Source organism: Xiphophorus maculatus, chromosome 4 (assembly GCF_002775205.1).
Source record: "Xiphophorus maculatus strain JP 163 A chromosome 4, X_maculatus-5.0-male, whole genome shotgun sequence".
Classification (NCBI taxonomy): Eukaryota; Metazoa; Chordata; class Actinopteri; order Cyprinodontiformes; family Poeciliidae; genus Xiphophorus; species Xiphophorus maculatus.
Window position 1 is genome coordinate 3,903,575 of NC_036446.1, and position 13,236 is coordinate 3,916,810.

The 13,236-nt window shown below is 39.4% G+C and overlaps 2 protein-coding genes and 1 pseudogene across 2 annotated transcripts; 2 read left to right on the top strand and 1 right to left on the bottom strand.

Annotated features, from left to right (window-relative positions):
• Nucleotides 1-1,014: 1,014 nt before the first annotated feature.
• On the bottom strand, nt 1,015-13,122 carry csrp3 (cysteine and glycine rich protein 3). The gene is made up of 6 exons (XM_005807516.2): nt 13,059-13,122; nt 11,912-12,066; nt 9,657-9,828; nt 8,553-8,682; nt 2,407-2,500; nt 1,015-1,548 (listed from the first exon to the last, which is right to left on the bottom strand). The coding sequence occupies exons 2-6, from the start codon at nt 12,021-12,023 to the stop codon at nt 1,475-1,477; spliced, it is 582 nt and encodes a 193-aa protein (XP_005807573.1). The 5' UTR covers nt 12,024-12,066; nt 13,059-13,122; the 3' UTR covers nt 1,015-1,474.
• Nucleotides 4,463-7,839, top strand: LOC111608375. Its single transcript, XM_023332211.1, has 2 exons — nt 4,463-6,092; nt 6,982-7,839. Exons 1-2 carry the CDS (start codon nt 5,064-5,066, stop codon nt 7,621-7,623), a joined length of 1,671 nt encoding a protein of 556 aa, XP_023187979.1. The 5' UTR covers nt 4,463-5,063; the 3' UTR covers nt 7,624-7,839.
• Nucleotides 7,849-8,023, top strand: LOC111608492 (annotated as a pseudogene).
• Nucleotides 13,123-13,236: the final 114 nt, after the last annotated feature.

Here is a 13,236-nt window from a genome sequence, read left to right on the forward strand (position 1 = left end):
TTCTTAATAATGAAAAAGTGGAGGATTTTTTTTTTTAAATGACTGAAAACTTGATAAAACTCATGTCTAGTTGAATTTTAAGCTCCCTTTTGTACTTATTGGGTGTAAATAGAAAAAATGATAGAAGGTAAATTTCTGGCATAAAGTCAGAAATTCTCTGGGAAAAACATTTCTGAGTTTGAAGAGTTGAAAATTTACTAGAAGAAACATGGAAACTTTTAACACTCAGAAACTTCCAAAAAAACATTCTCTAAGATTAATTGTAGCTAATGTCTGTCTTTTCTAACAAAGTTTCAATTTTGTAAATTTTAGACTTTTGGAGTTTCAAAAGTCAAAAATGTTCAACTTTCCAAACTGAGGAGTTTCCAAATTGTTTTTCTAAAATATTTTTGAGATTAATCTCAAATATTTTACTTCTGGTGGAATTGTCCAACTTTTTTTCTATCTGCAATAGAAAAAAAGTTAATCAAATTTTAGTTATTTATTTTTTTTAGATTAATTTAGGGAAAATCTGGATTACTTTTCACCAGTACACTCCTTGGGTTCCAATAGTTCAGAGTGATGTCAGCAATGCCAGGGCAGCCATCTTGTTTGACATACAAGTTTTGCAACTTCTGTTTACTTGGACTCTGAATTCAGGTCAACAGGCTAAATTTTTTTCATTTTTTAATGACGAGAATAAAGTCATAATATTAATAGAATACAGATGTAGTAAAATGAGAATAAAGTCGATTTAGAAATGACTATCTAGAAGACAGAACCGCTCAAACTGAGCTGGTTGTAGCAGATCTTGATAACTATAAGCTTTTTTTTCTCATAATTTTAAGACTTTCTTCTGGTAAAAATGACTCTATTCTGCTAACATTATGACTATTGTCATAATTAAACAAACATTCTTGTAGCCTGGCCTTAAAACTGTCATTCAATTCACACAAGGGGTGATTGAAATAAAATCTGCTTTTGGAAAATATTTTCTGTCATTACTAATTGTTTTAGAGAAGAAAGCGAGAAAAAGAAACTCAGAAATTTTATTTTGATCCATATCACCAAGTTATGACTTTTGCTTTAATTTGTTTGGAGGTATTCATTTACTCCCTCTGTTACTGATTGCTCTTATTTTTCAAATAAGGTTTTACTAAAAATCTAAATTAAAGTATGACTCTTTTTGTTTTTACAAGTTGAAGAAAGAAGTGACATTACCAGAATTAATGTAAGCTGATTTAAAAATATATACAGATTTTTTCCTCAGGTAGCCAAATGTGAAATTAGCACATTAATAAACCAACTTTAATGCTTTTGTTATAAATTTCACTTCATAATGAATTTTAATGTAACAGAACATTTTATTTAGTGTTGCATACATTTCCCCCCCATAATTTTCGTAATGTTGTTGCTGAGGATTTGAGCACAAGCTCCTCCATCTTCCAGCTTTGAGACGCAGTGATCGAGTTCGAGCTTCAGCAGAACGGCCGGTTTATTCTCGTTCCTCCAACATGGCCTCGTTGCCCAGACCGAATCCTTTTGGGCCGAAGTTTTTGGCGTAGCAAACTGAAAAGAGAAATGTATATCAATGTCTCAGTTTCATAGAATACAGTTTATTAACTTTCTTTTGTATCAAAGGTTTAACTTTCCATGTTTTTTCTAGAATTTTTTTTAGATTCATCTCTAAATTTTGGAAATTTTTGGTGTAAATTTACTATTTTTTTTTTTGTTTGCCTATTTATACGTCTAATACTAGAATATTAGAATGTTCAATAATTTCACTGAACTCTGACCCAGAACCGCACAGCATTCTGAGAGATGTAGGCATAGGAAGGACATTAGCCGCTCAATCTCTCGCAGCTAACTAAGCAAAATTGATGGAATCAACTAACTCACTCACTCTTTAGTTACCTAGCAACTCACTCATTCTTTGGTTACCTAGCAACTCACTCATACTTTAGTTACCTAGCAACTCACTCATTCTTTGGTTACCTAGCAACTCACTCATACTTTAGTTACCTAGCAACTCACTCATTCTTTGGTTACCTAGGAACTCACTCATACTTTAGTTACCTAGCAACGACTTGAGTAACTTGCAAAGGTTTTGCCACTGTGCTTCATAGTAGCTCAAGAATTTAAAAAACAGCAGCGTTAAGTGAAAACTGAATAAACCAGTAAAGGTTACACAACTAGCTTGGCCATATTTCACATATTTAAAACAATGAATAAATAAATAATTATTGATATCAACTGATATAAAACGCTTATATTGCGATAATATTTTCAGCCATGTTTGTGTTCACACAAATGCAGTTGGGTTAGTAGTATAGTGAAGCTTTATTTGACTTTCCACCAATATAGGACTGGATATCGTATTTCCCCAAGGACTGTGTAGAGTTTTAGACTGTAAATAAATGGCTTCACCTTTACAGTACAGCTCTCCGTCCTTATCCGTCACTGTGGTCGACTCCAGGCTTTTACCACACAGAGCGCAGCGGAAACAGGTTTTATGCCAAGCCTGGAAACACAATATAAATGTTTATTATTTTGGGAAAAAATATTAGGTTGATATTATACAATCTATCTATCTATCTATCTATCTATCTATCTATCTATACATCTATCTATCTATCTATCTATCTATCTATCTATCTATCTATCTAAGGGTGAGCATTTATCATATCATTTATCATTTATTGTGATAAATATCTTCCCGTCATAAGAATTCTGATTTATCATTATAATAAATTCCTGATTGTGTATAAAAACCCCAAACAGTCCATATAGTCAGGATTTTTTTGTTGTTGTTATTTTCTTCATTGTTTGTTAATTAAAAAATATGATTAAATGCCGTTCCTGCGTGCTGCTCAGTGTTAAATCACACTTCTTTATGCGACTCTTGGTGACCAAAGGAAGCTATTAGAAATGGGGATGTTTTTCAAGAGCAGTATTTGTGTTTGTGAGACTATTATTGCTGTGTCAAGGAGTCAGAGCCATGCAGTTTCTTAGAAAAGCTGTAATAAATAGATCTTATCGTCACGATTGTCATTATCACAAATTATGGTGATAAAACGTTAAGTCCTTATCGCCCACCCCTAGTTTGATCTTTTATTTTTTACAGTTTGCGTAAAGTAGTGATGTGTCGGTCGCGAACGATCCGGCTCTAAGAGCCGGCTCTTTGAAGTGAACGATTGGAACCGGCTCCACAATGGGAGCCGTTTTAGGATCCTATTTGGGAGCCGGGTTTTTTTCTACAGTATATCGCTGTCTCTCCGCCTCCCTGTCATTGTGCTTGTGCTCTGCAAGTGCCAGAGCCGATAGTTTTTCCCCACATCGTTTTTTTTTTTTGTCCTGCGGTGCCTCGCTGTCTCTCCCCCCCTTCTCCCTCTCCTTGCGCGTTTTGCTCTTCTGCCAGTGCTAGAGCGGAGAGTTTTTTCCCTTGGTCGGTCCACTGCCCTCATGTCAAGCGTGTGCTCCACATCTGACCAATCACACATAGTTTCAATTAATAATGTGACGGGAAAACACTGAAAAAAAAGTTTATCTCCACTTTTTTTGTGGAAACGGCAGGCAATTGGCCAAGCTGTATAGCGTTCGTCGGCAGGTGTTTATGCACAGACACTCACTCAGCGGTCAAGACGCACAGAAAGAAGGGGAGTCAGTGTGAGAACTGAATAGGTGAAAATAAATGAGTGACAGAAAACGGAGCAAGATTTGGACTCATTTTAATGCTACATCAAGCTCCAGGGCAGAGTGCAGACTGTGCAAAGTCAGCATTTCCTATCTGCAGGCTCGATAAACAACCTGCACATGCAGACATCACACTCATCGGTATTGCTATAGCATTGTTATGCGGCATTTTTACTCATCATAAGTGCTTAACAATGTCAATAATGAAACAAAATATTATAAAATTAGGTTTAAGCTATTAATTAATTAATTAATTAATAATGTCAAAAATATATATGGGGAGCCGTTTGGGAGCCGAAAGAGCCGGCTCTCCACAGTAAGAAGAGCCATTAGAGCCGCATCTCGAAAAGGAGCCGAAAATCCCATCACTAGCGTAAAGCCGGGCAGTTGTCCGTTGGTGATGTCGTCTGCGCATGCGCATAGCATAGCGACGTTAATTGATCGTTAGCTTAGCTCATTTTGAAACATAAGTTCAAGGTGCAAAGCGACATTTCCTGGTAAGTTTTAATTTGATCGGATTCCGTAAAGTCTCTGCTAAATACCAAAGTAGTCGTGTTTACATTATTACAGCTATAATTACGATGTAAGTTTTCTCGTTATAGTTCCCATATGTTTTCTGTTTAGTTGCAGTTGGTTAAATAAAGTTTACCAGTGGAACTAAATTAAGGTTACAACACACTAACTCATTGATATATAATAGTAAATAGTACATGAGACGCCAAAAAACTGTCAGATTTACTGTCAAACATTTGGAAATTAATGTTCTAGGAGAAACATGTGGAAACTACTATGGAGAACATGAATATCATTAACATTAATAACTAACTGCAACTAAACGGAGAAAGTTTAGGCACGTACGTTTATAGTTTTAACTGAAAAAGCCATTGGGAGACGTATTAACTTCTCCGCTTCCTATTGGACGAAAGCGTACCACGTGGTTACATGTAAACCCGGATATTTTCCTTTAGTTGACTGATTTAGTTTAATTTTCCGCAACATACAAACATTAAAACTGCCGGATCACCATAAAATAAACACGCCACGGTCCGTGGTTATGTTATAGATTAAAAATAATGTTAAAGTTTGTGAACCGTGAGTCAAGCTGAGTTTCCCGTGAAAGGCATCGTTCCCTCCCCAGTTAAATGGGTTATCGCTTCTCGGCCGTTTGGCTCAGACAGCGGTCCCCTCCTTTGGGTGGTGATAGCGGTAGTCTTTGTGACTTGGCTGTTGCCACTGATTTTGAGGTTCAGTAAATTTAGTCCCCCGGGTGAGATATTGACCACTAAGTAGTGGAAAATATCTTTTACCTTTTATTTGTATTTATTGGTGTTTTTTAACTATTTATTGATTTTAGTAAAGGTTTTAAACCTTTAACTGGTGGTGCCTCCACCATGGCGGCTATCCATGCCGGCATGCGGAGGCACCACAGTGTTCGATTTTTATTTAAGGAAAGAGAAGAAGAAAATAGAATAACAAGATTGGACTTTTCCAGAAAACTAATCCAACAGGTGCTGAAGTTTCGGCCAGATGACCTGAATTGTATCCTTACCCTGCCTTTCAACAAAGGATATGACGTAAGTTTTTGCTCTGCCGCACTTCTTAAGGAGTTTTGGACACGGTTTGAAAATGCTAAGACCCAGTTTTCAGCTTTTGACGTCGAGAAACTGACTGACAACTCCCTGAAAACGGTGATTGTCAGGATGTTCAATGAGACTGTCAGTGCTGAAGACATCTGTATGTGGCTGGGTAGATACTGCACTGTGAGAGGCCAGGCTATGAAGGTGCGGGATGTGGACGGCATCTGGAGCTGTGCTTGGCGGGTCCCCATTAAACAATGGGAAGACCCCCAAGGCTTCCAGGGCCTGAAGCATCTCCCCTCAATGATAGTTCTGGGGGAGAACAGAGGCTACATTCACTATCAAGGCCAACCCAAACTGTGTCGGAAGTGCGGCGAGCATGGTCATCTGGCCGAAACTTGTGAGAAAGTTTTCTGTGGTAAATGTCGAGAAGTGGGACACACTTTTGATGAATGTACGAACGGGCGGAAATGTAATTTGTGTGGTGGACAGGATCATTTGTTCAGAGACTGTCCAAAATCGTTTGCAAATAAACTGAAAAAAGGAAAAGAGACGCTAACGGAAACGGCTAATGAGCAAGTGGAAGCAGCTGGGTCGGAAAATTCAAATCTCCCGCCAGGTCCTCTGATTGGAGGAGAGGAGGAGAGGGCGGGAAGCGGGGAGGGGAAGGAAGCCCCCCCCCAGACCGAAACATCCAGTGAGGGGGGGGAGATGCTAACCGAAGGCGGAGCTAGCTCGGACTCTGAGGAAGAACAGACGGACAGCAGCGATGATGCCCCCCTCCCCGACGCCCAGCTGGCTAAGAGGCCGGCATCTGAGTCACCTCCCGACCTTACCCCCAAGGTAGGGAAGAGAGGAAGGCTGGAGGAACTCTTCGGTTCTTTCGGAGAGGAATCCAGAGCCTTCCTCGCTGGCTCATCCAATGAGGTCTCGTTCCTAGACTTTGCTCACCAATCAACCCCGAAGGACCCAAACAAGGTAACGGCTTTAGAAAGATGGCCGACACCGAGAGTCCGAAGGGGGAATGGAGCTCCAACCCGACCTGCACCACCATGTGGGAAGGAAGAGCTCTGTTCACAGGACAGTCTCTGAACCCGCCTTGTTTTAATGACCGCCCGTTTTTTAACATGGGTTTAAATTAGTCTTATCTTGTCTTTAATCCTTTAAAATGTCGTACTTGATTTTAGCCATCATACTCATGACTCTCACCTTCTCAACCATCAATGTTAGAAGTGTGAAGTCGCGAGTTAGAGCCCAGAGTGTTTTATCCTTTTTAACCTCCGTACAGTCAGATGTGTTTTTACTACAAGAATGTTCACTCCCGTTTTTAAAGACTTACACCCGGTGGCAGGACTTGTGGCCACGGCCGTCTATATGGAGCGGCTTCAACGAAAATAAAAATGACGGCGTGGCCATTTTAATAAACAACCCGCACATCTTGGTGGAGGGGAGCACCGTGGTGAGAGAGGGACGAGCACTTTTAGCAAATCTGACTTTTAACGGACAGGATTTTAACCTCTTAAATATTTATGGCTTTAATGACAAACAAGACAGGTATGACTTTTTAGACAGAAAAAGATACAGAAAATTAAAAATAAGAGATTTTAGAACCCCAGTAGGTTTTAACCTTTCTCTTATATATGCTTTTATTCGGAAATTTTTAGAACATTTTGGACTGGAAGGAGAGGAGAACAAGATTTTAACTAATCGTTTTATTGTCCCTGTTGTGCAGGACCGGGAACCAGTGACTCCAGTGCGCGGCCTCCTGTATGGAGACGCCTCCACCGTTTGGCGCAACGTGAGCCATCCCGTCCTTCCAAACAGACTCCAGGACCTGTCATGGATGGTGGCTCATGGGATCCTGCCGGTCAGAGCCGTCATGCACTCCCGCGGCATGTCTGCAACGGCCATCTGCCCCCGACCCGGTTGTGGCGCGCCGGAGTCGGTGAGGCCCCTGCTGTGGGAGTGCAGCGCTGCTGTGGACCTGTGGGCGAAGGCCGGCTCCTTGCAATTCCCATACTTGCCAGCAAGGGAGGTCCTCCATGCACAGTTAGTGCTGTACGGGGTGAGCCAGCAGAAAATGACTAAAAAAGACTTCGCTGAGATGTGGCTCACCCCAGCCACCATCAAAAACGCCATTTGGACCTCCAGAAACTTGCTGGTGAGCAGGCGCAGGCAGATGCCCCCCGTGGCTGTGATCCGGATGGCAGCAGCAAAAGAGGAACATCAAGGGCTGCAGGTGGCGCGCCAAGGACACAGCCACCAAGAAGAATCGCCTGCGCCTCCGTGGACGAAGGAGCCGGCGCTCCACGAGCAGAGGTCCAAGCAGCGGCGGCCTGGCTCTCCGGGTGAGGCAGGAGGGAAGGAGCTTTAGGGCGGGATCCCCTCTGAGCACCAAGCGCTGTCTGGAAGGACGGGACGGCTCCGGACTTGGGAGGGAGTCACCCCGGTCCTGCTCAACTTTTAACACACAGAGATTTTGTATTTTATAATTCTTGTTCTTAGCTTCTTTTAGCCTAAATTGATGAATTTGTAAGTTTTTAGAAATTTCTGAATAATTGCAACAATGTAATGTTTTTAAATGTTTACAGTAACAATAAAAATTTTTCGAAAGAAAAAAAATCTGTTCTTATCAGTTTAATATCTGATAGTCCCTTACATGGGGACCACATATTAAGTTGATTTTTGGGACAGGGAGCTGGATTAGGGGCTTGCTCCGTCCACTCCAAGCATCAACCTGGTATTGCAGTACATCTGGGAATGGTGCATCCTCCCTATACTGTTAAATGACATTACTAACTTCTCCCAGTCTGAACTGAAAATGTTATGTACCATCTTGATAGGTAAGCTACATGTCCGTCTTAGCTAGCAGATAGAAGCAACATTAGCCAACCTTATTTTGCTAGCTTGGCAGTAAGTACTACAGTAAATATCAATTATATTTATCTCAGTATTACAAGTCAGTGGGTAGAGTACTCAAAAATGGTGATCTAGTAATAGTTGTACAGTACTTATACTGTTTATAAGTTAGATAGGAACAAGGCAACAGCTAGCTCTAAGCTTGTGGCTTGCCTATGATTGGCAACTTGATAGCAACTGTCATGACAGTTAGTTAAGGAAACCTACCAAGATGGTTTCACTAACAAAGTTACCGGAAGTGTGATGTCACATGAGAACTATGTATTCTGAACGGGCCAAAGTTCCTGCACAGGAAAGTTAAGGACTCCACAAAGTAAATGTTTGTTAGTCTCTGTGTTTCATTGTAATTCATTTTCAAACTAAAGTTTTCATTTTGGTTCTTACCTTTCCTGCTCCCATCACCTTCTCAGCTGCGTACACCGCTTTGGAGCAGCGGGGGCAGTGGTCCGAGCCGCCGAACTTCTGTGAGAACTTGCTGGCGTTGGGGTTGGAAGAGGCTTGTCGAGGTTTAGAGCTACAAAGAAAATGAACAGACAGGTAAACATCCCATGAAACCACAGCCACACTTAATTTGTATTATTTTAAAACTAGTTCTTCAGGTTTTCTAGATTTTTTTCCCTTCAAACTTTGGCCTCTACAACATTATTTTTGGGCCAGATTGTTCAGTAACAATCTGAGCCGTTACCTAGCAACCCCCAGTGAAGCCCAGCCCGTTGCCTAGCAACTCCAGTGAACCTCCAGAACATTTGGTCATGTTTTGGTCTAGTTTCCAGTGCAAATATCTTACTACACAATACCAACCTACTAGTAACATTCTAGCAAGATAAAGAAGCTTGTTTCAAGTACATAACTTCTTAATATTGATGAAAAAGTTGTGGTTTCAGTTGCAGGTTATTTCAGTTACGTATAACGACATTTTTCCGGGCGTGCCGTGGTGGCGTAGCGGATAGCGTGACCCATATTTGGAGGCCTCGAGTCCTCAACGCGGCCTGCGCGGGTCCGACTCCCGGGCACGTCTTCCCCCTTCCTGTCAGCCTACCTCTGTATAAGGGACACTAGAGCCCACAAAAGACCCCTGGAGGGGTAAAAAAAACCATTTTTCCATTTTAAAAGTAAAATAATCTGCCAGTGGAACTAGTACCTTTTATCAATGTTAAGTAATTATCTACTTAAAACAATCTCCTTGAAAGGTTACCTGTAAGTTAGTATTGTTTTAAGTCAAATGTACAAAGATATTTACATTAGAAACTAGACAACACTTAGTAAGATTTAATGCTTTTGCTGTGTTGTGAAAATCGGTCAACATAGTCAGAACTGATCAGACTAAAATCTCATTGTTTAAGAATGACTAAAAAATGTAATGAACATGTTGTGCATCACCCATAGACCTACTGTATCTTAACTTGTTCAAGGAAGTGTAGCAGTTCACCTTTAATGTGTTAAATCAACTAATCTGATTTGATGACCTATTTGGTGTTTAAGCTGTACTTTTGCAGCTGCGATTCTCCATCCTGTCCCGGAGGATCAGAGCTCAGAGCTCCAGCTCCTTGTCCATATCCGTAGCCTTTTGGCCCATATTTCTTCCCATAGCACGACTTGCAGTAAATCTCAGAGTCGTGTGCTGTGACCGTGGTGCTGTCCAGCCCCTTTCTGCAGCTCACTGTGGGGGCAAAAACAGGACAAAAATGTTTTATCCAACGCTCAGGCAACCACCATTTAAGCAGACTGAGATATGTACGACAGTATATTAGTGCCATTGTAAATAGAAGGAGAAGAAAATATAAAAAGTAAATTTCTGCTAAAAAAAAAATCTCAGAAACTTTCTGGAAATAACAAGAAAAGTTCCAAGAGATGCAAATTTGTTATAAAAAATTCAAATTTTAATATTAATCTCATAAATTTTCTAGAAAAGAAAAAGAAATTTCTGAGTTTGAAAAGTTGCAAATTTGCTACATGGGAGATGTTTTTGCAAAAAAAAAAAAACTTTGATATTTCTGAGTCTCAAAAGTTTGAACATTTTTTTTTTTACCCCTCCAGGAGGTTTTTTTTTTTTTTGTGGGCTGTAGTGTCCCTTAAATGATAGTAGGCTGACAGGAAACGGGGGAAGACATGCAGCAAATATCGTCGGGTCCGGGAGTCGAACCTGCGACGGCCGCGTCGAGGACTCAAGGCCTCTAAATACGGGTCGCGCTAACCGCTACGCCACCACGGCACGCCCCCAAAAGTTTGAACATTTTTGACTGAAACTCAGGAAATATCCAGAAGGCAAAATTTTTTACTTATCAAACTCAGAAATTTCCAAGTTTTTTTCTCACAAGTTTTTGAAATTAGTCTCAAGAATTAAGATTTTTTTTTCTAGCACATTTTTGGCTTTTTAAAACTCTGAAATTTCCTTGTTTTCTTTTTCTATCAAATTTTCAACTTGTCAAACTCAAAAATGTTTTATACAGATCATTCTCAAATTTCAAAGTTTTTAGTAGAAATTGACTGCTCTTTTTTTATATATCTACAGTGGGCCTAATCTGCCGTTGTAGGAATGTCATATTGGAGGAGCAGAAGTTAAATAAAGCTCTCATCTCGCCGGGTTTATCAGTCAACAGTGACAGCACACAAAGTCAGATGTGTTGTGTTGCTATTTTCAGGAGAACGCTGGAGTGCGAAGTGAATGTTGGAGAGAAGATGAACACTTAGCAGGTGGGATGAGTTGATCACAGACGGCTTTCAGAGCTTCCCGGTGGAATAATGGATCAGTTACATGGACACCAAGCTGGGAGGTTTTGAGTTTGTGCAGAGAACAGAAGCATTCATGGCCTTAACCCCATAATATAACCTTAATATAACCATGACCTTCAAGTGGGAGTTTGTGCTCTAGTTTCCACTTGGATTCTAGGATGGTGTATCAGGGCCATTGTAGATAGAAAAAGGGGGGTAAATTTCAACCGAAAGAAAAAAAAAGAAAATTTGAGAAGTTCAAAATGTCCTAAAAAAACCTCAAAATCTCAGAAAGTTTGTTTCAGTTTTTCAAACATTTTTGACTTTTGAAACTCAGAAATGTCCATGTTTTGTTTTTCTTTTTAAATTTATGACATTATTCACAAAATTTCTGAGTTTTGTGAAAACATTTTTAGCTTCTCAAACTCAGAAATTTCTAACTTCTCAAACTCAGAGTTGCGACTTTTATTCCAGAAATTTTCTGAGATTATTCTCAAAATTTCTGTTTTTTCAGGAAATCTTTTGACTTTTCAAACTCAGAAATTTTTGTTTTCTCTAGAAAATTACGGAGATTAACCTGACAATTTTAAATTAACCTGACAATTTTGAATTGTCAGGTGAATCTCGGGATTCTCTGAGTATTTTGTAATTTACCACTCCTTTCTTTTCCCATCATCAACTTTTACTCTGATGTCCCAAAATAAAATCCAGTCGCCTTGAAAGTCGCCTGAGGATTTGAGCAGGGTTTGCTTTGAACATACCAGAGCTCTGTAGGGCTGGTCAATAAATCAATAGCAATAAATACATTGCAATATATATCAATCGTAGCATCCAGTCAATTTTAATAAAGTCAGAACTGATGGTATTAATCTCAGAAAGTTTCTAGATATGGTCATATTTATACTCATGTCCAATGTTTAAACTCATGTTTTGGTCTGTCCTACAGCGTGGTCACTGTTACTAATTTGCACGGTCCCTGTTTTACATAAATAAATCATTTTAAAGTGAGAAGAAGTAACCAGAATCCTTACTGCAGATGAAGCAGGTTTTGTGGAAAGTCCTGCTGTTACACTGGATCTCCTCGGCGTGGTAAACCGTTTTCTCACAGGCGGCACACTTTGTGCCTCCGCCCCAGTTTGGCATCTTAGAAACCTTCTCTGATATTTATCAGCGCCTGAACATAAGACTGGAAATTAAAAAAAATTATCCTGTTAATTATTCTTCAGCATCTCGGTCAAAAAGAGAGCTGCGAAAACAAAAATTAAATCAATTTACCTGAAAATTCAGACAGTTTTTTTAAGCTGAGTTTGCTTAAAATTAGAAATCCAACTGAAACAATTCATTGGATTAATCACGATTAATCGATAGTCAAAATAATCGACAACTAATTTAGTAATCAATTAATCGTTAACAGAAGCATGACTGTAGAAAAGGCAATTAGCTGAAAGAACAGTAAAAGCAGAAATAAAACCTGTTTGAAAAAAAAATACATTTGGCATTTAAGGTAGAAAAATCATTTTGTCTCTAAATATGTCCTACGATTTCAGAAGTATTTTTCTAGCTGCAGATTCACCATTTGCTAGAAAATGATCAAAAGTCCACCAAAGGAATAAAATGATTTACTTTTTTATTTAAAAAAGAAATTTAACTATTTGTCTATTTGCACATTTTAATGTATTTCTAACACTTATGAAAAGGCTTAAATGAAAAATCTGCAGAATATGCCAGTTTTTTTATCCGATTAATGGACTAATTGCCAGAATAATCAATGAATCAATTACTAAAATACTTAAATGTTTACCTCCTGAAGATATCATCACTATCTGTCTCACAAGTCTGATTCTACTGTTTAGTTTTTAGATTTTTGTTTACAAACAGCAAAACTAAATAGTTTTCTCATTTTTGTTGATATTATTTTGATTAATCGATGTTTTCTCACATGCCGGTTGTTTTTCCAAAGCGGCTGTGAAGGTTAGACTGGCCTCATGTTTCCACCTCACATGGCTGGTATGTGGCATTTCAAAAACAAAAACCACCCAGTAACATTTTATTTGTAGGAAGATTTATTTTTTTAAACACAAATTCATTAGAAACGTAAATAAGCACCACTTTTCTGTGGTTTCATTGCAAAATTAAACATTGTTCTGATAAGTTTGTTGAAATAAAATGGTTTCTTACCTTGAGCCTGTGGGTTTGATGTGGCTGTTAACTCTCCCAGGCGGGTTAAATACGCTCCATCAGCACAGACCACTGCTGACGCCTCCTCCTAAAATAACCTGTGACAGATCCAAGCCCTCCGACTTTTTATCGGCGGCTGAAAGAGGCCTAAACATCAGGAGCTCAAACATTTGTTTGC

Excerpts from the sequence above, each read along its gene's own strand:
- LOC111608375 (XM_023332211.1), top strand. The coding sequence starts at position 5,064 with ATGGCGGCTATCCATGCCGGCATGCGGAGGCACCACAGTGTTCGATTT. Across the intron at positions 6,093-6,981 it reads CTCCCGACCTTACCCCCAAG|GACCGGGAACCAGTGACTCC; the intron begins GTAGGGAAGAGA and ends CCTGTTGTGCAG.
- csrp3 (XM_005807516.2), bottom strand. The coding sequence starts at position 12,023 with ATGCCAAACTGGGGCGGAGGCACAAAGTGTGCCGCCTGTGAGAAAACG. Across the intron at positions 8,683-9,656 it reads GGAGAATCGCAGCTGCAAAA|CTCTAAACCTCGACAAGCCT; the intron begins GTACAGCTTAAA and ends TTTTCTTTGTAG. Across the intron at positions 2,501-8,552 it reads AGGTGATGGGAGCAGGAAAG|GCTTGGCATAAAACCTGTTT; the intron begins GTAAGAACCAAA and ends TTGTGTTTCCAG.